At 53.5% G+C, this 19,634-nt stretch overlaps 5 protein-coding genes across 5 annotated transcripts; 3 read left to right on the forward strand and 2 right to left on the reverse strand.

The window, feature by feature from the left end:
* Positions 1 to 572: 572 nt before the first annotated feature.
* Positions 573 to 4,345, forward strand: KVR01_002136 (uncharacterized protein). Its single transcript, XM_044785299.1, has 2 exons — positions 573 to 1,727; positions 1,787 to 4,345. The coding sequence occupies exons 1-2, from the start codon at positions 1,104 to 1,106 to the stop codon at positions 2,237 to 2,239; spliced, it is 1,077 nt and encodes a 358-aa protein (XP_044647151.1). The 5' UTR covers positions 573 to 1,103; the 3' UTR covers positions 2,240 to 4,345.
* A 1,385-nt stretch (positions 4,346 to 5,730) lies between these two features.
* Positions 5,731 to 9,846, forward strand: KVR01_003900 (uncharacterized protein). Its single transcript, XM_044785788.1, has 3 exons — positions 5,731 to 6,378; positions 6,614 to 8,496; positions 8,551 to 9,846. The coding sequence occupies exons 2-3, from the start codon at positions 7,332 to 7,334 to the stop codon at positions 9,537 to 9,539; spliced, it is 2,154 nt and encodes a 717-aa protein (XP_044648915.1). The 5' UTR covers positions 5,731 to 6,378; positions 6,614 to 7,331; the 3' UTR covers positions 9,540 to 9,846.
* Positions 9,847 to 12,051: 2,205 nt separating this feature from the next.
* KVR01_002149 (uncharacterized protein) lies at positions 12,052 to 14,510 on the reverse strand (the record flags this gene model as incomplete). The annotated part of the gene is made up of 4 exons (XM_044782481.1): positions 12,052 to 12,960; positions 13,042 to 14,045; positions 14,117 to 14,226; positions 14,305 to 14,510. The coding sequence occupies 4 exons, from the start codon at positions 14,508 to 14,510 to the stop codon at positions 12,052 to 12,054; spliced, it is 2,229 nt and encodes a 742-aa protein (XP_044647164.1).
* A 336-nt stretch (positions 14,511 to 14,846) lies between these two features.
* Positions 14,847 to 19,200, forward strand: KVR01_003804 (uncharacterized protein). Its single transcript, XM_044793286.1, has 6 exons — positions 14,847 to 15,452; positions 15,618 to 15,778; positions 15,834 to 16,637; positions 16,707 to 16,956; positions 17,123 to 17,242; positions 17,318 to 19,200. Exons 1-6 carry the CDS (start codon positions 15,299 to 15,301, stop codon positions 17,983 to 17,985), a joined length of 2,157 nt encoding a protein of 718 aa, XP_044648819.1. The 5' UTR covers positions 14,847 to 15,298; the 3' UTR covers positions 17,986 to 19,200.
* On the reverse strand, positions 18,031 to 18,973 carry KVR01_003488 (uncharacterized protein; the record flags this gene model as incomplete). Its single annotated transcript, XM_044791819.1, has 2 exons — positions 18,031 to 18,345; positions 18,413 to 18,973. The coding sequence occupies 2 exons, from the start codon at positions 18,971 to 18,973 to the stop codon at positions 18,031 to 18,033; spliced, it is 876 nt and encodes a 291-aa protein (XP_044648503.1).
* Positions 19,201 to 19,634: the final 434 nt, after the last annotated feature.

A 19,634-nucleotide genomic window follows, 5' to 3' on the forward strand; every position in this document is an offset into this window, starting at 1 on the left:
ACGGGCCTCTCTTGGAATTGAAATCGGCAGAATAAAGTACTTTTGAAAGAAATCCATGAAAAACATTTAGCTGGAGTGAAACTTGTGGGATAATACTCGGGTCTTCGAAGGGTGTCCACCGAAAGAACAGTTGCAACACGACATGAGCAGGGCCCCAGCTTCCATGATGTAATTACTATCGTGTCCGCGGAAGTGACAGATCCGCCCACTGGGGTGACTGCAAAGAATTCGATCATCCGGTAACAGGGCTCCATGAACGGTCCACAATCCGGGATTCCAGAAATCTTCAAACACCTGAACGACCAAGGGGCATCGGGCACCGACTCGGAGGTTGACTGTTGGTCGACGGTGGGTCTGTAGTGGGAATTTCGTATTAAATGATTGGCCAGATTCCCGCGATAATGCAGCGGGACGCTCAGCCGCTTGCAGTCGGTCGCTTTCCCGGCCTCTCCCGAACAACGGCCCCCTTGGCTAGAGAATTTCCAGGCTCCTATAGCCTTGGGCTGACAAAACCCAGGGGCAGATGACCATTACAGCCCCATCGAATTGTCAAAGACTCATCCCAAAATTTCTTCGCATGCTCCACCAGATCGGGATCTGCTACCGCGCTCGCGCTCAGCAGGTGAGCGTGTCTCGGGCTTTCAGCGAATTGGCGAACGAACCCTTTAGACGCCGATTAAACTTGCTCACAGCCGGGCTGGACATGTGACACATTGGGCTAGGCGCACTATCGCTTACTGTTTGTCCCTTTGTGAGATGGGTGAAGCCGGCCTGAATACGTGGCCATGGCGTTCGTTCCTTGTTTCTTTTCTTGGTTTGTGCTGCAATTCCTTCAGCGTCATCCTGGGTTCCGATCTCTCCCTACTACTGTGTAAGCAGCCATGAGCGGGCTTCCCCTGCCGGGAGCGGACTCGGGCGTTCACTTGCACCTGCCTCTACAGCGTATATAGACTGGCCTGGGACGAGGCATGGCTTGCCTCAGGACCTATGGTTCTTGTAGTCCAACCCAGAAGCAGACTTGATAAGTCAGCATTATATCTCTATTGAAGACAAATCTCTACTCTCAACATACAAACTACCTACCTAGGTACCTAACGATCTCGATGTTCGCCCCACGGGTTAACACCAAACTATGCTCCCCTAAACACGCAAGCCAGCTCGGCCGGACTGTGGCGCCCCTGCTCCAGTCCTATATATCCTCGGGCTCTACTTCCTCAGTGGTCGGCCTGCGGCTGGCCGCAACTACCCCCCCAACCTCCACCCAGCACCGGTCTTTCTCGTCGACCCCAGCAAACCACCTTCGAGACTTCTTCCCCGCCAAGGAGACCGAGAACATCCGCACAACGCCCCCGGCGTGGCCTCACCATGGCGCCACTGAGGCCGCGATGCTCGCGGTGGAGCCTGGCCACCGCCCTCCCGTCACGCTGGGAGATCGGTTTGCCTGGCGCCTTATGCGGCTTTGCCGGTGGGGGATGGACACCGTCAACGGTTTGAGCAAGGACCAGAAGACGAATAAGAAGGAGCCCACCACGGCGGTGGTGGCCGAGAAGCCACTCACTGAGGCCCAATGGCTCGTCCGATTCATATTCCTCGAGTCCATTGCTGGTGTTCCGGGCATGATCGCCGGCATGCTCCGACACCTACATTCGATCCGTCGTCTGAAACGCGACAACGGTTGGATTGAGACGCTCCTTGAGGAGTCATACAATGAGAGAATGCATCTTTTGGTATGTTCTCACCCCCTCGATCTCCTGTTAAGCCAGGAGTGCTTACTCATTACTCGCAGACCTTTATGAAGATGTGTGAACCAGGCTGGTTTATGAAATTCCTTATTCTCGGAGCGCAGGGTGTCTACTTCAACGCCATGTTTCTTAGCTACCTGGTCTCACCTCGTATTTGCCACCGGTTCGTCGGGTATCTCGAGGAGGAAGCCGTCCATACTTACACGCGATGCCTCCACGAACTTGAGGCCGGGTACCTGCCGAAGTGGACAGACCCTGACTTCAAGGTGCCAGACATTGCCGTGACGTATTGGAACATGCCAGAGGGGAAGCGGACGATGAGGGACCTGATTCTATACATCCGTGCCGATGAGGCGACTCACCGTGGGGTCAACCACACCCTTGGAAACCTGAACCAGACCGAGGACCCGAACCCCTTCGTGAGCACCTACAGGGACGGCCACAAGCTTCTCCCGATGACGAAGGCTGAGGGCTGGGAGAGGGAGGAGGTTTTGTGAAGAGCGCCAGCAAAATCGAGCGGGTACGTCAAAAGTGGTGAAGTGGCCTCGGCGATATTCTCTTGTGGTTATTGTGTTTTTGTTTTTACTAGACCTGCATACTGGCCAGGGCCTACTCACGGCGTCCTGGAAAATTCTCTACTCTCAAGATACCCTCAAAATAGAACTATAGACCTCTGTTATGGAGACGAGCAATGGATCTGGTTTCTCGAACCCTGCAGAGGGGCCCTTGCCAGTTAGCACAGGACTCCATCCCTGCTTGAAGCCACAAGACACATGCATGGTCCTTCACCGGCGTGTCGGAGTCAAGACATGTAAGATCTGCTGACTGAGCAACGGACAGACTTTGCGTCTACCAAGTTGGTGCGTCTCATCCATCGCACCTGTGCGGCCTCTTGGGCGGCCCTGACATCAAGAACAGGGCCCTTGGGGAGAGAAAATAACCACGGGATGACCAAAAAAAATTCAGTGGATGACAAGTGGCCCTCTCGGTCATCGCTCTTGGAAGCCTTGGTGGTGTGACTTCGCGTAGATCACTCGCAAACTCGCTCGGGGCTTTGGGGGGGGGGGGTCTAATTGTCAGCTTATTCGCGTGTTACTACTGCCAGTGCAATAAGTACCATCGACAGATTCTCCATTCAACCCCCTTTGGTTACCCGTGATCGTGGCGATGGCGTGCAAAGCGGAACCCGAGACTTCGGGTCTTAACCCTGGTCATGGCCCCTTCCTTACTCACGCAAGACAACGTTGGAAGCCCGAGAATTGGATGTCAGTGTGCTAGCCAAGACAACTCTAGTGAGCTGCCAGACTTTCCGATCAAGGGTCTCGGTTGGGGGGGGGGGGCAAGTGTGAAGGGAAGGGGGCGGACGGAAATGTCTGTGAAGCCTTTGAAAAGTAGATTCCGCCAACGCACAGCTTTGATGTCCTCTTGTTGGGCTAGGTTGTGGACAGGTGTGGGACGGCAAGGGCTGGAGGAACCCGACAGCGGAAATCCTTCGAAGACGTTTCCTGCTTTCTAGAAGAGTACGGATCAGCCCTACAGATCTCACCCGCAGGATCTGAACCCCGAGGGGTGGGGGGAGCGCTGCTCTGGTGGCGAGGACAGGTGGATGTCCGTCTGAGCTCGCGGTCTTTGTCGTGCTGCAACTGTACGCTATACGCTCCACTGCCAGCCTGTGTGGCCGGCGCCAACGGGCCAAGAATTTGGGAGTTAGGATGCTTGGAACCAAGAGAGCTCGCACAAATCACCTCGACTGTTCCTTGTGTCCCCCCTCCCCCCCCCCCCGGCCTGGCGCTTTTACCGTGCCCCTTAATCACCAAGACCTCGGACGAAATGATAAGCTCAGGGTCATCCACCATGTAAGCAGAGCTGGTGAGTGCAGGATCGGATGAATGCCGATCAAGAGTATGAGATCATCCAGGAAGTCTTGGTCGATCTGCCCAGTCCGCTCAGTGGTACCGTGTAAGGTCATTGAGAGTGCCTCTTCCCGAAGACTGCTGGGAGTCATATGCTCAGAATGCTGTGGCCGGGTGGTCTAGTGTACTCCGTAGATGTGGGAGGATTCCAAAATAGCAACTCAAGTCCACGCTGCCACGCTGCCACCCACCCTGTTGTCCAGCTGGACAGGGGAGGCTCAGTTATCGCTCGCCCACCCAGGGTACGGAGTACATAGTACATGCAATAGGGGGAGCAAGGTTGAAAGTTGAAACAGTCGGGCAGGCGAGTCGTCTTGTTGGTGAGGGCTGTTAGGCGGACAGTTGGAGTCGGGCGAAGGAATTTGTTTTATTTCCCGGTGTCAACAGCAGTTGTTCCCCGGGCCTTGTTTCGTTGCAGCTCCTGTGGGCGAGGTGGAATTGTTTCGCTGACCTGCTTTCCCACGGGAAGGGATTTCAGAAGCAGGTGTGTCAGGGCAGCCCTGTCGAGGATGGAGATGGTTCAGGTAGATTGGGTACAGCCTCAATCGTCAGTGTGGTCTGATGGCAGCTGCCCATGGAGATTAGGTTCAATCTGCACGGGAGCCCGAGCGCCGGGGACAGAGACAGTCAGGACAGTGTACGGAGTACCAGCTAGGGCAGTGCAGTGGGCAGCAAACGCAACTAACTGGTGGCCGCGTACAGATTACAGGGCGTACATGGCGTACACGGCGCTAGCAGCCAGCCCAGCCAGCCAGCCTGCTTGTCTGAAGACATTGGCGGCATGACACCGCGGTTCAGATAGGGCTGGAGTATGGCATGGAAGGTGCTCCGCCCCGTTCAAGCCTGCGCCGCGCCGGTGTTGGCCATCTGAGTGACGCTGCGAGGTACGCGTCTTGGGTTCTTCAAATCCAACGTCCGTCCCAGCCATGAATGGGCTCGACGTTGGCTACTGTGGTACTGTGGTACCGCACTCGTCGTCGTGGACGAGTCATGAGAGGCTTGGGCAGTTCCCTACTAACGCCCGACAGATCGGTACCAAGATGCTGGAAATTTGGCAATACAATGCTATGCCCTGAGTCCTGCCCGACTGTGCAGAAAAGCCACGGACTGGGGGGGGGGGAGAGGCTGTCTCATCAGGTGGCGGGAGCTTTCTTACCCGGGCGACAAGCTCACTGGCAGGCTAAGAGGTAAGGCGTTACTGTGGTATACCTAGGAACTTGGCGAGGTATCCAGGTACCTGCTTACCTAGGTAAGTATTCACCCCACGGCCTGGGCTCGAGTCGAATCCGAGACTCGACATGATACCACCTGCTGTCGCGATAGAACCCTGGCAGCCCTGGACATGTCCTGAATCGCCCTCTCAGGGCAGGAATCCAGCCTAGCGTTGCGCCAGGACAGACAGCGCCAGGACAGACAGCGCCAGGACAGACAGCGCCGACGACAGAAATGAGGCCCAGCTGGCCCAGGCCCCTGCTCCCTGCACCGGTTCTTTACCGGCCGAACAGGAAGGAATACGAAGGCGAGTGTAAACAAGCACTGAATAATGCCGTGATGTTTCGTGCTGGACTGTGCTGTGCCGTGCCGTGCCGTGCTGTTATGCTGTGTTGTGCTTATGCTGCGCGGTGCTTGTGCTGCGTTGTGCTTATGTACTTAAGTATGCATTGTGTGCGTGCCTCTGGCCCCGTGATATTGGTGCTGTGCGTCCCCGTTGCTGCTGCAGCTGGCTGTCAACGACCTCGACCTCGAACCCGACTCCGGTTTCCGGTCTGCTGTGAGGGTCCTGATGCTACTTCATAATAGCTTCCTTGGCACTGTGGAGTTAGGAGGGGTAGACTAGCAGTTAGCCCACCTGTTAACAATCCCTTATGTTAGAGAGGACAGTGCGAAACACAGGGGCCAAGAGCTCGCCCAGATTGAGAATCCTATTCTACTGCCATGTGCAACGAGGGGGACCTGGGTAGCAAGTAGTAGTGCAGACTGCGCTGTACGGAGTACCTAGGTAGCTCCTACCAGCCTGCCAGCCCGCCAGCCAGCCCGCCCGTCACAGTCCTAGGCGTGCACCTCCACCCACCCCCCCCCGGCTCGGGCTTTCCTCCACTTGGTGGTCTCAGTTCAGCTGTTACTGTCACTGTCACTGTCACTATCACTGTCATCCTGCCACCAGTTCGCGACTCTTCTGACCCTCTCCCGCCGTCCAGTGTCGCCCTCATACACGACAGCCAGGCCCTGACGGCATACAGTGCTGCTGCGACACGTCACGTATATACACCTGCGACTACAGCCCAGCCACGACACAACGGCATTCAGTCTCGCCGATCCCATCACCCACGGCCAAAGTCGGAACCCGCCCGCCCGACCTAAGCGCCCACCTCGCAATCGACAACCCTTTTCTGTCGCATCGTCGCATCGCCGCGCGCACTCGCCATACCGCTATACTCTACACCTGCCCGCCAGGCCCTGACAGGATTGACTCCTGGACTGCTGGGTCTTGAACCAACCCAGTGCTCGTACCGACAGTCGAGACAAGGCTCCCAAGACTCGTGCCCGAGTCCCGCGCGACGCACACTGAGGGGCAGAGGCAGAGGGTGAAGGTGCTCCCAGAACAAGACCGCGCCAGGCTTGTGGGCCAGCTCCCGACCGCACCGAGTGTGTCGCGTCATCGTATACGGGCTGTCAAGGGGAGGAGATTGTTTTCGGTATCGAAATTGGAAGATCCAAAAGAGGTCAGTCCTAATCCGATTGTCCTGAGCCCGGGGCAATCCACCCTAGGTCCTGCACAGCCTTCCCGCTGTCGCTGGATTACGCGAGTGGGGGGCGTCAAGGCCGTGAGACACCAGCCTCATGCCCACCCACGAGACATTCCCGGGCGGGCGCATTCCCGCCTTGAGCACCCGGTTGAGAAGGCTGGCAGTATGTGCCTGAGTGCATGAGATTCTGACTGCGGGCCAAGGACCACAGATTGCACGGTAGAGGGCCTCAGGAACCCCGTCGCGACCAGCTCCCGCGGCACCAGCGGCATCACCACGAGCAAGGCCGCGCAGACAAGACCTTGCAACGTTGGTGTCCTACTGATATTGAGAACGATCCATCACGAGACCAAGTTCTCTGGCAGGGGGAACAGAGACTCGCATCCAGAGAGGACCAGTGCTGTGTACCGCTCAAGCTGCGCATGCCATAAGGCACCACGGGTCCAGGACGCATCAAAAGCAGGGCACCACCTCGATTCATCCAGGCACCAACGCAACCCCAGCGCCCCAAGGTTCGGCAGACAGCAAGCAGCATTTCACGCTTTGGTTTTTTAGTGTGTGCGTGTGTGTGTGGTGCGGCCCTGACGTCGCTGCAAGCCAACACCTGTCTCATCATCCTGAGGTGGTAGGGCCTGATAGGACCGTTCCCAGGGTGGGTTGTCAGCTCTTGCGTCCAGCACAGCCCCAATACAGTGCTCCGCCACCGAGTCTCGCAGGCTGACCTGGAAACTGCCTTGCCTGATAGCTGCTGTTCTAAAGACGGAAACATCAGGCAGACCAAACCTAACCCAACCCAACCCAGCTAACTGGCTGGCTATCCACTCCCCTCTACCCCAAGCTTTCCAAGTGCCACAGGGCCCTGGGGTTCAACCTGCCCCCCTGCTGGACCGGGAGCCGTGTCCCGCAGTACATATCACACCCACATCGCCATGGACCAACAGCAGGCACGGGGTCGCTCCCCCTCTGCCGCTGCACATCAGCAACAGCCTCATATAAACCAAAGCCACTCGCCTTCTCCCGCCCGACCATACCCTGCAGAAGCCTCAAACATCGGTCTGGGTATCGATTTGGAATCTCAGGCACAGCCCTTTGCCCCCGCCGCCTCGGACTACTCCACCTATAACGGCAACAACTTCCTTGACCCTCAACAAGGCCAGCATACCTTCTCGGGGGACCCCTCGTTTCAGAGCTTCACAGCACAGCTGGAGGGAACCAACGACCTGTCCTCCTTTGCCCAGCAGCAGCAGCAGGTGCCCCAGCACTCCGCGCCAAACAACTTCCAGGACGACTTCACCATCTTCCCGTCCACAACCGGGGAGCAGCAGTACGGGACCTCGCTCTTTGCTGGCGACCCGGGTCTCAACCCGACCCTTGGCGGTCCGGACAACAGCATGGCATCCGCTCAACCTCACCACAGCCCCACCCCACCCCATCTTCTGAACCAGGAGCCGACGTCAGCCCCGTCGGCGCACCACTCCCCAAGCTTCAACCAGCATCAGTTTGCGCAGCAGCGCCCAAGGGGCCACTCGCGCAACGCGTCCCTCGGCGTTGAGGCCGCCCTTCTCCCCGGTCAGGACTGGAGCAACGTGCCCCAGTTCCAGTCGCACAGGAGGAGCCCTTCCGAGTATTCCGACGTGTCGTCAGTTGGCCACTCGCCGAACCTCATCGCCAACGACAGCTTTGACCACATGGACCCGAGCCATTCTCCCATGCAGCGGCCCCAGGACCCAGCAGTACTCCAGGAGCTTCACGGCATCGGCAGCTTCACCATCTCGGACAGGGGCCGCAGCCCGTCCCACAGCCCGGCCATCTCGCCCCGGATATTGCCTCAGCAGCAGATGGCTGACGTCACTCAACACGGCTTCACCCTCGGCAGCAATGGCTTCGTCGGTGCTCCGCCCTCGCAGTACGGTCTTCAGGCCCCTGAGGCTTTCCCCCAGCTCCAACAGACCGGTGCGCCTGGCGAAGCAACGCAGAGCATGCCCCAGCTGGCAGCTCCCACCATCAACATCGACTATGCGCCACCACCAGTCCGGAGCAACTTTGATGGCAGGTCGTCGATGGATACTGATGCCTTGACGCCTCCCGAACGAGGTAAGCCTGTCCCAGAAGCCCCTTGACAAATGTTTGATGCTTACCCCAAGACAGGTCGTCAGCGTGCTAGGCCCAGAGCTGTCACAGATCCTTACAATAGCGGTGCTTACCGGCAGTCACCAGGAGGCTCAGTTTCTCCCCATCTCAGCCCTGGGCTGTCTCCCAACAGGGACGATTCGTCTAGATCTTTGTCGCCTCTTGACCGCCAGCAATCCGCCTCTCCTAGCAGGAGACGCCAATCAACATCAGCCGTGCCCAACAACGTCATTGCTCTCCGACTCGTGGAGAGCGAGGGCAGCCAGGACACTTCTGGGGGGTCCAAGCGCGTGCAGAAGCACCCTGCAACTTTCCAGTGCTCCCTCTGCCCCAAACGCTTCACCCGCGCGTACAACCTACGCTCTCACCTTCGCACCCATACCGACGAGCGGCCCTTCGTTTGCACCGTGTGTGGCAAGGCATTCGCACGACAACATGACCGGAAGCGCCACGAGGGTCTTCATTCAGGAGAAAAGAAATTCGTGTGCAAGGGTGATCTCAAGGCTGGCGGGCAGTGGGGATGTGGCAGGCGCTTTGCACGTGCTGACGCGCTGGGGCGGCATTTCCGGTCTGAAGCCGGCCGCATCTGCATCAAACCGCTCCTTGACGAGGAGATGATTGAGCGGCAACGTCAATGGGGCGAGCAGCGATTAGCCGCACAGCAAGCTGCGGCCGCACAGCATCAGCAGATGGCAATGGGCGGCCTGATGGCCCCGCCGGCCCTTGACAACTCGAACTACCCATCGGCAGGGGGTTACATGCTTCCTCAGGCGCTGTTGGCCCAATACCCGGCGCTGGCAAATATGGACTGGGGTGCACCGAACATGCAGGGCGACGTGAGCGACATGGGAGACGATCTCAGCGGTCGGTCGAGCTTCGATGCCTCTGACCTTGAAAATGAGAATGACGACGGTTACGTGTCTGGGCCTGGCACGGGATTTGGCCCTGGTGGCATGACCGAGGGATTCGGTGAGATTGGCTATGCTAGTGACTATGGCGGCCGCTAAATTTTGCACACTGGTTTCTGGGCACACTACTTCCCCTAGGCGTTCTGCTGCTTTTGGTTCTCGTTCGATTCTCATAGGCCATGGCCATTGATTTGTCTCGGTTATGGATGGAAAGATTCTTGACAGGGGCGTTTCATGATTCCCACGTTGAAAAACATTCGAAGACGGGTTTTCACGGGCTGGAAATATCCCTGACGCTTTTCTGGAGAACGCGAGTTTGCGGATTCGGTTGGATAGACCACTTTTAAGGATTCATTTTAGATACCAGTATCACTTCCTTTCAAAAAGAGCACTCTGATTATCTTGACCTGTCCTCACATACAAATAGTTAGAGACGCGTCGTGACTAGGTAGTATACATAAGGAAGCTCTACTTACTACTACTAGCTTTAGTATCTCCTAAAAGATTCCCCCCCTATAAAGTATACACACTCTTATATAATAAGTACCTTATTAGTATAAATATTATATATATATATATATAATAATTAAATTAGTTAGTTAATATAGGTTATATAAAAAAAATAAAGTTTAATATAAAAAGTTAAAAATATTACTTTTATTATTATATATAAAATATTTATTTATATTTAATTATATAACTTTTTATATATTAAATAATAAATTAATTAAAAGAATTATATTATTAATATAATAAATATTAAAAGGATTTATTAAGTATTAATTTATTATTAATAAACTTTTTATTTTTAATTTTTAATATTATTATATTATATTTTTATTAAAGAATAAAATTTTATAAAAATATTATAAATATTAATTTTTAAAAATATAATAAAAATTAAATTATTATAAATAAAATTATTAAAAAATTATAAAAAAATATAAAAAAAGTAAAAAAAAATAATTTATTTATTTAAAGAATAATACTTTATATATAAAAACTTTATAAAAAGTGAGATAGTTAGACTTATTAAGTGTTGTGTGATAAGTGTCTTGGCTAAAAGACTATAATTCTAAGTTGCCTAAACTTAGAATTTAACACTTATAAGCTTATATCGTTATATTCTCTCTTTAAAGCTTATTAAAGTCTATTAGGATTGCTAGATAAGGAAGTGGTTTTAAGATAATGGAATTTTAATTTGTGGAGATTAACTATTTATTGCTGAATTAATACGCTAGCCTATAGGAGGCCTAAAAATCTATGGTATGGTGTTAGTTTTTAAGGTTTATAGATACCTACTTTTTAGCCGTTTGTTAAACGGAGGCTTGCCTTCTCACCCTGGGTACTGTGGGGATTTATCTTAGAGGATTAGGACTAACTGGAATTTTTAAATTGTAGGGGCTTGAATCTACGACCTTGTAACTTGGAATTGAGACGGTTAGATTTATTAAGTGTTGTGTAATAGGTATCCCGGCTAAAAGACTATAATTTTAAGTTACCTAAACTTAGAATTTAACACTTATAAGCCTATACTATTATAAAAAGTATTATAAAAAATATAAAAATAAATTCTATATTATAAATTATAAATAATCTTTTTATAATATTATATTTCTTTAATTTAACTTTTATTTTATATATTATAAAAACTTATATATTTTACTTTATAGATTTATAATTATAAAAGTTAAATAAAAATTTAAATTTTTAAAACTAATATATTTTATATTTAAAAAACTATTAAATTTTAATTTAATATATAATAATTTATTTATTAAACTTTTAAAAATATTAAATATTAACTTTTATTATAATAATTTTCTTTAAAAGTTTAAATTAAAAAAATCTTAAAAGATATATTTTTAATAATAACTTATTTTATAAATTATAGAATAATTATATATATATTTAATAAAAGTATAGAAAATTATAATAAAGTTTAAAAGTTTATAACCTTCTTTAAAAGTCTTTTAAAAGTTATTATATAAAAGAATATTAATAAAATAGAATCTTTTTAAATAAATTTACTTTAATTATTATTAAATACTTTAAGTTTAAATACTTACTTTAATATAATAATTAAAGAAATATTAATTAAAAACTATTTTTTTAATATAGAAATTAACTAAATTAAAATATTATATATTATTTTTTAAATACTTAATTTTAAGTACTTACTACTATATAAAGGCACTAAGTGGGTGGTCTTGTTTTTAATCCCTATGTGGTTTCGTATGGTTTCGCTTCTATTCCGTATACGTCCGAGGACATACATAGTGCCTTCATACAGTGGTAACGGACATATGACATGCTAGTTTCTCTGGTTTCGCTTCTATTCCGCATATGTGACAACATGGCTATATGGGCTATTATAGGTCCTTTGGCCTATGTGGATGTCCCAGAAGGAAAGGGCAAGTGATCACAGTATACTTGGTGATTTGAAGGTGGTTCATTTTATCCGATTTGTCCCTATCAGCACTTGAGCTCTCGGCCAGGATGCTCAGGGGATCAATTGAAGCAATAACTGCGATCATTACACGTACATGTCGTCCACATATCTATCGATCAGAACAGACCGATTTGGTATCTACAACAGCAGACGCAACCTCTAATGGTCCTTAGATCTAACATTTAGATCCTTAAACTCGCCACGGAACTCCTCCGGACCACGCTCCTTCCACTCCCCGACGAAAGCGGCGACGCGCGAGGCAATCAGCTCCGGTTCGTAGCCGAAGTACTTGTAGGCGTCGGCACCAGGCAGCGAGTGGCCGAAGGAGCTCATCGAGTACCCGGCGTCGGCGTAGCGCTCCCAGCCGTTGGCGGCATAGGCCTCGACAACTACGCGGGGCGGAGCCTTCGCCCCCTTGTACCGCAGGACCTCGGCCTTGTACTCGCGCGGCTGGGCGTCGAACAGGCGCTGGCAGGGGAAGCTGACGATGCGGGCGCGCAGGCCGTGGCGGTCGCGGAGGGCGTCGCGCGCCCGCACGGCGAATACCATCTCGGCGCCGACGCCTATCAGCGTAACGTCGGCCTCGTCGTCCTCGATGAAGGGGTAGGCGCCGCGGAGGACGCCGTCGCGCGACGAGTGGGCTGGGTACTGCTCGAGGTTCTGGCGGGACAGCGAGATGATGGACGGGGTCTCGCGGGCGCTGAGGGCCGCGATGAAGGCGCCTGCGACCTCCTCGCTGTCGCATGGGCGGATGTACAGCAGGTTTGGCATGGCGCGGTACAGGGCTGCCAGCTCAACCGGCTGGTGCGTGGGCCCGTCCTCGCCCGTGCCGATGCTGTCGTGCGTGCCGATGTGGATCGCCTGGAGGCGCTGCAGGGCGCCCATGCGGATGCCCGGGGCGGCGTATATGTAGAATATGAAGAAGGTGGAGGTCACGGGGAGGATAGTGCCCTTGTTGTAGGCCGCGAGGCCGTTCGAGATGGCCGCCATCGCGTGCTCGCGGACGCCCCAGTGGATGTAGCGGCCTGAGTAGTCGCCGGTGATGCCGCATGTGGGTCGGAGGTCAGGCTGTGAGTGAGATTAGTATAGGCCCATCACTTCAGGTAGGAAATCAATTAGGAAGTTAACATGGGACGACTGGAAGCTCACATGTTGGAAGTCGGTCTTGCCCTTCCAGATCATGTTGACTGAAGGGCTCAGGTCGGCTGTTCCGACCATGAAGTTGCTCAGCTTAGCAGCCAAGGGGTTGCAGACAAGTCCTGCGGATTTTCGCGATGCTGTAGGTGCCGTTGGGAACTCCTCCTTCTTGGGAATAAGCTTCGTCCAGTCCTCTGGGAATTCGCCGCGGACGCGGAGCCCGAACTCGTTGGCCAGGTCTGGGTACTCGCCTCCGTACGATGCGACTAGGTCATCCCACTCCTTTTCAAAACCACGGCCCCGATTCCTGATCTCGGCAAAGTAGTCGTACACCTCTTGTGAGATCTGGAAGTGTTTCTCGGGGTCGAAACCGGCGTTCCTCTTAATGTTGGCGACATCGTCTGGCCCAAAGGCGGCACCGTGCGCCTTTGCGTCGCCGGCCACCTTGCTGCCAATTCCGATGACAGTGCGGATGTTGATGAAGACGGGCTTGTCGGTGCTCGCGCGGGCCTCGACCAGTGCGGAGACGATGCCCTCGACGTCGTGGTTGCCGTCCATGACGTCGATGACTTTCCAGCCACAGGCCGTCATCTTGGCGTTGACATCCTCGGTGTTGGTCAGGTCCACCGAGCCGTCACAGGTGATCTGGTTGTTGTCGTAGACCACGACCAGGTTGTTCAGTCTGAAGTGGCCGGCCACCGAGATGGCCTCCAGGCCGACGCCCTCCTGCAGGCATGCGTCGCCGATCATGCACCACGTCGTGTTGTCCACCACGGGGAAGCCGGGCTTGTTGTATGTGGCGGCCAGATGCTTGGTGGCCATGGCCAGACCGACGGCATTCGCGATACCCTGGCCAAGGGGTCCTGTCGTCACCTCAATACCCTCATGTTCGATCTCGGGGTGTCCTGGGCAGATGGAGTCGGTCCGGGCGGAGTGGTAGGACTTTAGCTGGTCAAGCGTCATGTTCTTGTAGCCGACAAGGTGCATGAAGGTATACTGCCATAAACAGCAGTGGCCTGCACGGGATATAGTCAACATCTGCCTCTACCCAGGCGAACCCGGCGCCGAGAGATCCCAGGGTACTCACCGTTTGAGAGAACAAACCTGTCCCGGTTGAAGAAGTTGGGGTTCTCTGGCGAGTAACGCATCACGTACTTCCACAGCGCGACACCAATGGCTGCCATACCCATGGCACTCCTGCAAATAACAGCAATAACCCATCAGCCGTCGTCGTCGTCATGTATGGGAGGCGGCAGAAACACCGAGAGAACTTACCCAGGGTGGCCACCCTTGAATTGCTCACAGAGGTCGGCAATGAGACATCTGAATGTCCGCAGGACAAGGTCTGTCTTTGCGACATCCTTGAGCTCGAGGGTTGAGATGCTGGCAAGGGCACCGTTCGTCTTGTCACCGTTCGCTGACAGTTTCAGCGGCAGGTGGGAGACGGTGTCTGTGGGAACTTCTGCTACGGAAGGAGCCATTGTGAGATCTGTAGGGCACTTGCAGAGGGATTGTGTGCTTTGTCCGTGGCAGAGACGGAGGCACTTGGCCGGCCATGATGGAGAGCATCGTCATTCATATACCGTGCTCTATTGCCCACCATGATATTATGCTCTCCGCGGGTTTGCCAAGTGCCGTCGGAGAAGAGAGCCACGACGGCGCATCGTCGGATGTCCCAGACTGCCTACTTTGCACTTCAGGAAGGCCGACGCGCCACCCCGACAACGCTACGGGTTACCCTTCTTCGCCTAGCAGGTTTCAAGCGGAGCAGAGTCATGACCTCGGGACCCCAGACACCCCACCCTCCACCAGCCAGCCAGCCCAGCAGCCCAGTGCCCACGGACTGCCCAATGCGACCAGTGCGGCCAGTGTGACCAATGCGACCCCATCGCTCCCAGCCAGATGGGAAAGCCTGCGGGGAGAGTTCTGTCATGCGGCCCCGAACTTTGCTCGAGTGAAGCATCCCGACGGATCAGGCAAGCCGAACTGCAAGTGCGCAATAGCCAAGAGTTTTGGCTCTCCACCAAGGTCAATATCCGGGGTAACATACAGCCGTCGACCAGGTGGCCTACCAGAGCCGCCAGGTGGCAGGGACGCCGGCGATTCGTCGTGACAGTGCGAAGCCCGGCTATGATACCTTGCTCGGCGTCACGGGGTCGGGTCTGGCATCGTCATTGCACACGATGAAGGCTCCTGAAGCCACCGCCGACTTGATAGTCTTATCATAGACTGCATCCAGGCGGAACAAGTCAAAGTTCCACAGGCGACCATGACGACCGGCGACAGTGCCTCGGTCTCGCCCCGAGTGGGAGGTCGGCGGGCCCGCGATTCTCGTCCGGCGCAGACTGCTCGTCGCAACCCGAGGGCCAAGCACGTCCGAACGAGAACCGGCTGCTGGAACTGCAGGCGTAAGCGCAAGAAATGTGAGTGCCTGAGCAGCCCACCGCGGCTGCTTCCTCGCCACACCGGCTGCAGGAACAGACATCTGGACTGGACAGACGGACAAGTCACACCATCCACATCCACACCCACACCCACACCCACACAAACCATGACGTCTTTGTCTAATCGTATGCAATTCTGAGCAGGCGATGAGCAAAGGCCATCCTGTAAGGAGTGCTCGCTGAGGGGGGTGCCATGCGAATGGGGAGTGCGGCTGGTCTTCCGCCCCGAGCATGTCGAGTCTATTCCAGCCAGCCATCCGTCAATGCTTGAGACAGCCACAGGGCAGTCCAGTGGGGATATCGAGGTAAGAAACAAGCACGTCTTCTCACAATGAATGCCCTTTGTTCTGATTACACCAGATAATCGACGTGACCAGTGAAGTCATACGGGACTATTGGAATGAGTCCAACATGTCCGCCACTACCGGCGGCACTGTCGGTGGCCACCAGCATAAATCCCCAGATCAACAGGACCCAGGGGATCAGCAACCTCGTGGATCCCCGAAATCTTCAAAGGGAAGCACTGTTTCCACGCTTTCCACGTTGTCTGGCCAGAGGGACGACGTGGCTTCGCTGACCGCCGCCGGCACCTCGGGACATGCCACTGATGCTGCCTCAGCACCCGTCACGCCGGCCCCAGGTCACCTTCCGAACCTGGAGGGCTCAGCGAACATCTTGTCGCCGCACTCATACGATATGATTCATTCTGCAGCTGCTCAGCTGCTCGATTTGGGATGCTCAACACCCGGTGCACCTCCTAACGCTGGCGCACCTCAGAGCGGACTGTTACAACCGGCAACCCATAGCAGCAATCACAGCATTGCCAGCCCGGGCTCGGAGGGAATGTCACACGATGGCATCTTCTTGCCTGGCTCGGCTTACTTGGAGTTCCACTCCGCTCTGAGAAGTCACACTTTCAATGCTGCTCGCTCGGCCTTTCCAAGCCGGTGTGGCACGCCGGAACACTCAGAGGCTGCACACGCAACGGCTGGGCCTGAAGGTCAGCTCGGAGAGGGTTGCCTGCTCTCGATTCCCAACACATCAGACAACGTATCGTCCCTGGACGACGTGGCTTTGTCTCGGCCAACTCCTCGGCTCAGCGAGCTGTCCCAACAGGAAGAGTTCGAACTATGGAAGAATTGGGTAGATGAAATTGGCCCATGGGTGAGTGCTCCTCTGCCAAGCATCGAATCTTATCGCTGCATGCTTCGCCGGGCTCACAAAACGACGTAGCTCGACAAATTTGACAATCAACGACGATTTGTTCGCGTGCTGCCCCCACTAGCACAAGAACACCCCCACTTACGATACTCGATGCTTGCCCTGTCGGCCCGGCAGCTAGAGAGAAAGTTCCCTGACCGGCCTGCTACCAGCCTGCAGCTTTACCAGGAAGCCATTCACCAGCTTGTGCCACAGCTGCAGACAAGGACCACGACTGTGGTCGCATCATGCGTTGTTCTCTGTGTTCTGGAGATGATGAGCTGTGAGTTACAGCGGGCTCTACTTAGAGCTGCCTATCCTGTTCCTCTAACTAACTCGAGCGAATTCCCCGAATTCACGCTCGCTTCGGCGTTGGTCACGTCAAACCGTGATGCTTAGTAGTTCCCGTTCTAAACGGCCCATAGTCCATAACTGACTTGTGTGGCTAGGTTCTCCGAAAATGTGGCGCCGGCATCTTGATGGTTCCGCCAGCCTCATTCTATCGCTGGGCATCAACGGGTTTTCTGGAGGATTAGAGCAGGCCCTTTTCTGGTGCTTCGCACGTATGGGTGAGTCCCCAATTGCCTATTCTTGACTACCAAATGACGACTTCGGGGTTCTCATGGATATTCGTTGGCTTGCAGACCTATGCGGTGCGCTCATCTCAGACGAGCGGACGATAATTCCAATCGATAGCTGGTTACCGAAAACCGCTGCGGATGTAAACGTCCGCCAGGCCTACAGTGCAGGTGGGTTCGATATGTACGCCAACTACATTGTGCACCTCTGCGCCGAGGCTATGGACCTGTTTGCCGACAGCACCAAAGGTCGCGAGGAGTTCAGTCGGCACTGGAGCAGCCTCTTTTCGCGTCTCAGCGACTGGTATCACTTCCGGCCTCCGGAGATGAGACCTGTGCTCGATCTCCCGAATTTATTAGAGACCGAGCCTGAACGACCTTTTCCCATCCTTCTGTTCTCTAACCCCTCCGCCATATCCGGAAATCAAATGTACCATACTGCCTCTCTCCTTATGCTTCAGAGAATCCCTCGAGGCACCAGGCTGCCAACTGGGACCCGGTCTATGCTCTGGCATGCTCGTAGGATATGCGCCATCTCGATATCCAACACCGACCATGCCTGCTGGACCAACTGCATCCAACCTCTTTGGATAGCAGGGCGCATCATGTCCAACCCGTCTGAGCACCGCGCAATTCTCAAGACGTATGAGCTTATCGAGAAGGAGACCGGCTGGGGCGCCAAATGGCGAGCAGACGACCTAAGGACATTTTGGGGAGACCTTGACGGAGGATGAATTATTCACGAATTCTTTTTTGATATTATTCTAGCACGAAGCTGTCTATGCAGAAGCACAGTGACCTCCGTCCACCCTGAGGTCTGCCCCTGTCATGAAGCAACTGCCTTGGGAGAGGAGGAACACTGCTGGCGCCTTGAAGTCTTCAGGCGCCCCGAGCCGTCCGAGGAGTGCTCCCGCCATCCAAATCTTCTCCAGCTCTGGATTCGTTGCCAACAACGCATCTGTCATGGCCGTCCTGATGTACCCTGGGGACAAAGTGTTCACCCTGATGCCGTATTGGCCCCACTCTTGCGCGACCGATCGGCACAGTTGCTGTACTGCGGCTTTGCTGGTGTTATACGCTGAACATGACAACCCCTGCAAGGAAAGACGTCAGTCAGCTTGTGTCAAACAGACATGCTCCACAGATGCGCAAAATACTTACGCGGTTGGCAATTTCACCAGACATGGAAGCAATCATAACGATGCTTCCCTTGACGCCATTCTTGATCAGGATCCTCGCCGTGTGCTTCGCTGTGAGGAAGGTGCCGGTGACGTTGACGCTCATCATGCGCTCGAAGTCCGACTTGGGGTAGTCGACTGCGGGCGTCTTCTGTTGGATGCCGGCACAGGCGATTGCGCCGTAGAAGGGGGCACCCGCCTCTCGCCCTTCTCTCTCGACCTCGTCCAGGATATTGGAGAGGTTCTCCTCATCTGTGATGTCGACGCGGCGGTAGGAGAGCTTGAGTCCGGATGTCTTGGCCGTCTTCTCGATCGCCGCCCACTCGTCCGCGGCGGGGGTCTCGAGGATATCCAGGCAGGCAACATTGCCGCCGGCCTCGAGAACGGCGGCGGCGAGTGTGATTCCCACGCCGCGACCGCCTCCGGTGATGGCAATAGTCTTGCCGCTCAGCGAGAACAAGGCTGTGTGGGAGACGTTTGCTGGTGTGATCCTGGACTCTGGGACGTCCGCCGGGAGCTTGAAGTCGGGAATCTGTTCACCCATGGTGTATAGATCTGCGAGGTGCTAGCGGGTGGTGTGGGTATCGAGAGGTAATCGAGAGGAACGTGTTCTAAATGTCAATGAGAAGCTAGTTGTAAGAACGATGGAATGACGACAATCTATATTGGATGGGAAGAGAAAGGGAACAAGGAACACCAGAATTACCGCGAGAAAAGGACACTATGATAAGAGCGATTTTCTAGAAGCAATCGTCATGCCAGTTTCGATCATGGTCATTATCGCAAATGCGCCTACGTTGGAACATTCGGCATCTGTCCGTTCCTAGAATCGTAGGTCTAAGCATTGCTCCCGAGGTCCCTACATACGAGTGGGACCGAGCAACGGGTAGCCATCGCTTCAGGCTGCCTATCCGGTATTTTGAAAAGGGATAGAGATTCACACCTAAAAACAACAGAGGGTACACCGATTGAGGCTAACTATGTACCTAGGTAGAGAAGATATAGGATAACTCGGAGATTTTAGTACTTAGGTTGATACTAGACTACCTTAGTAGTTATCTTGTAGGAGGTTATCCTAAAGGAGGTTGTCCTATTGAAGGTTGTCCCATAGGAAGTTGTCCCATAGGAGGTCAGGAGGTTGTCTTAAGAGTAGGTTGTTGTCCTACGGGGCGCGGTTACACCCTCCATTTTTTTGCGGGTGTGAA

The sequence above is a fragment of the Diaporthe batatas genome, assembly GCF_019321695.1.
Source record: "Diaporthe batatas strain CRI 302-4 chromosome Unknown Contig00003, whole genome shotgun sequence".
Lineage (NCBI taxonomy): Eukaryota > Fungi > Ascomycota > Sordariomycetes > Diaporthales > Diaporthaceae > Diaporthe > Diaporthe batatas.

What these genes read in the sequence shown, in the direction of transcription:
- KVR01_002136 (XM_044785299.1), top strand. Translation starts at nt 1,104, where the DNA reads ATGTTCGCCCCACGGGTTAACACCAAACTATGCTCCCCTAAACACGCA. An exon ending in ATGAGAGAATGCATCTTTTG is followed by an intron (nt 1,728 to 1,786) that starts GTATGTTCTCAC and finishes CATTACTCGCAG; the next exon opens with ACCTTTATGAAGATGTGTGA.
- KVR01_003900 (XM_044785788.1), top strand. Translation starts at nt 7,332, where the DNA reads ATGGACCAACAGCAGGCACGGGGTCGCTCCCCCTCTGCCGCTGCACAT. An exon ending in CTTGACGCCTCCCGAACGAG is followed by an intron (nt 8,497 to 8,550) that starts GTAAGCCTGTCC and finishes ACCCCAAGACAG; the next exon opens with GTCGTCAGCGTGCTAGGCCC.
- KVR01_003804 (XM_044793286.1), top strand. Translation starts at nt 15,299, where the DNA reads ATGACGACCGGCGACAGTGCCTCGGTCTCGCCCCGAGTGGGAGGTCGG. An exon ending in TAGATGAAATTGGCCCATGG is followed by an intron (nt 16,638 to 16,706) that starts GTGAGTGCTCCT and finishes AAAACGACGTAG; the next exon opens with CTCGACAAATTTGACAATCA. An exon ending in CTGGTGCTTCGCACGTATGG is followed by an intron (nt 17,243 to 17,317) that starts GTGAGTCCCCAA and finishes GTTGGCTTGCAG; the next exon opens with ACCTATGCGGTGCGCTCATC.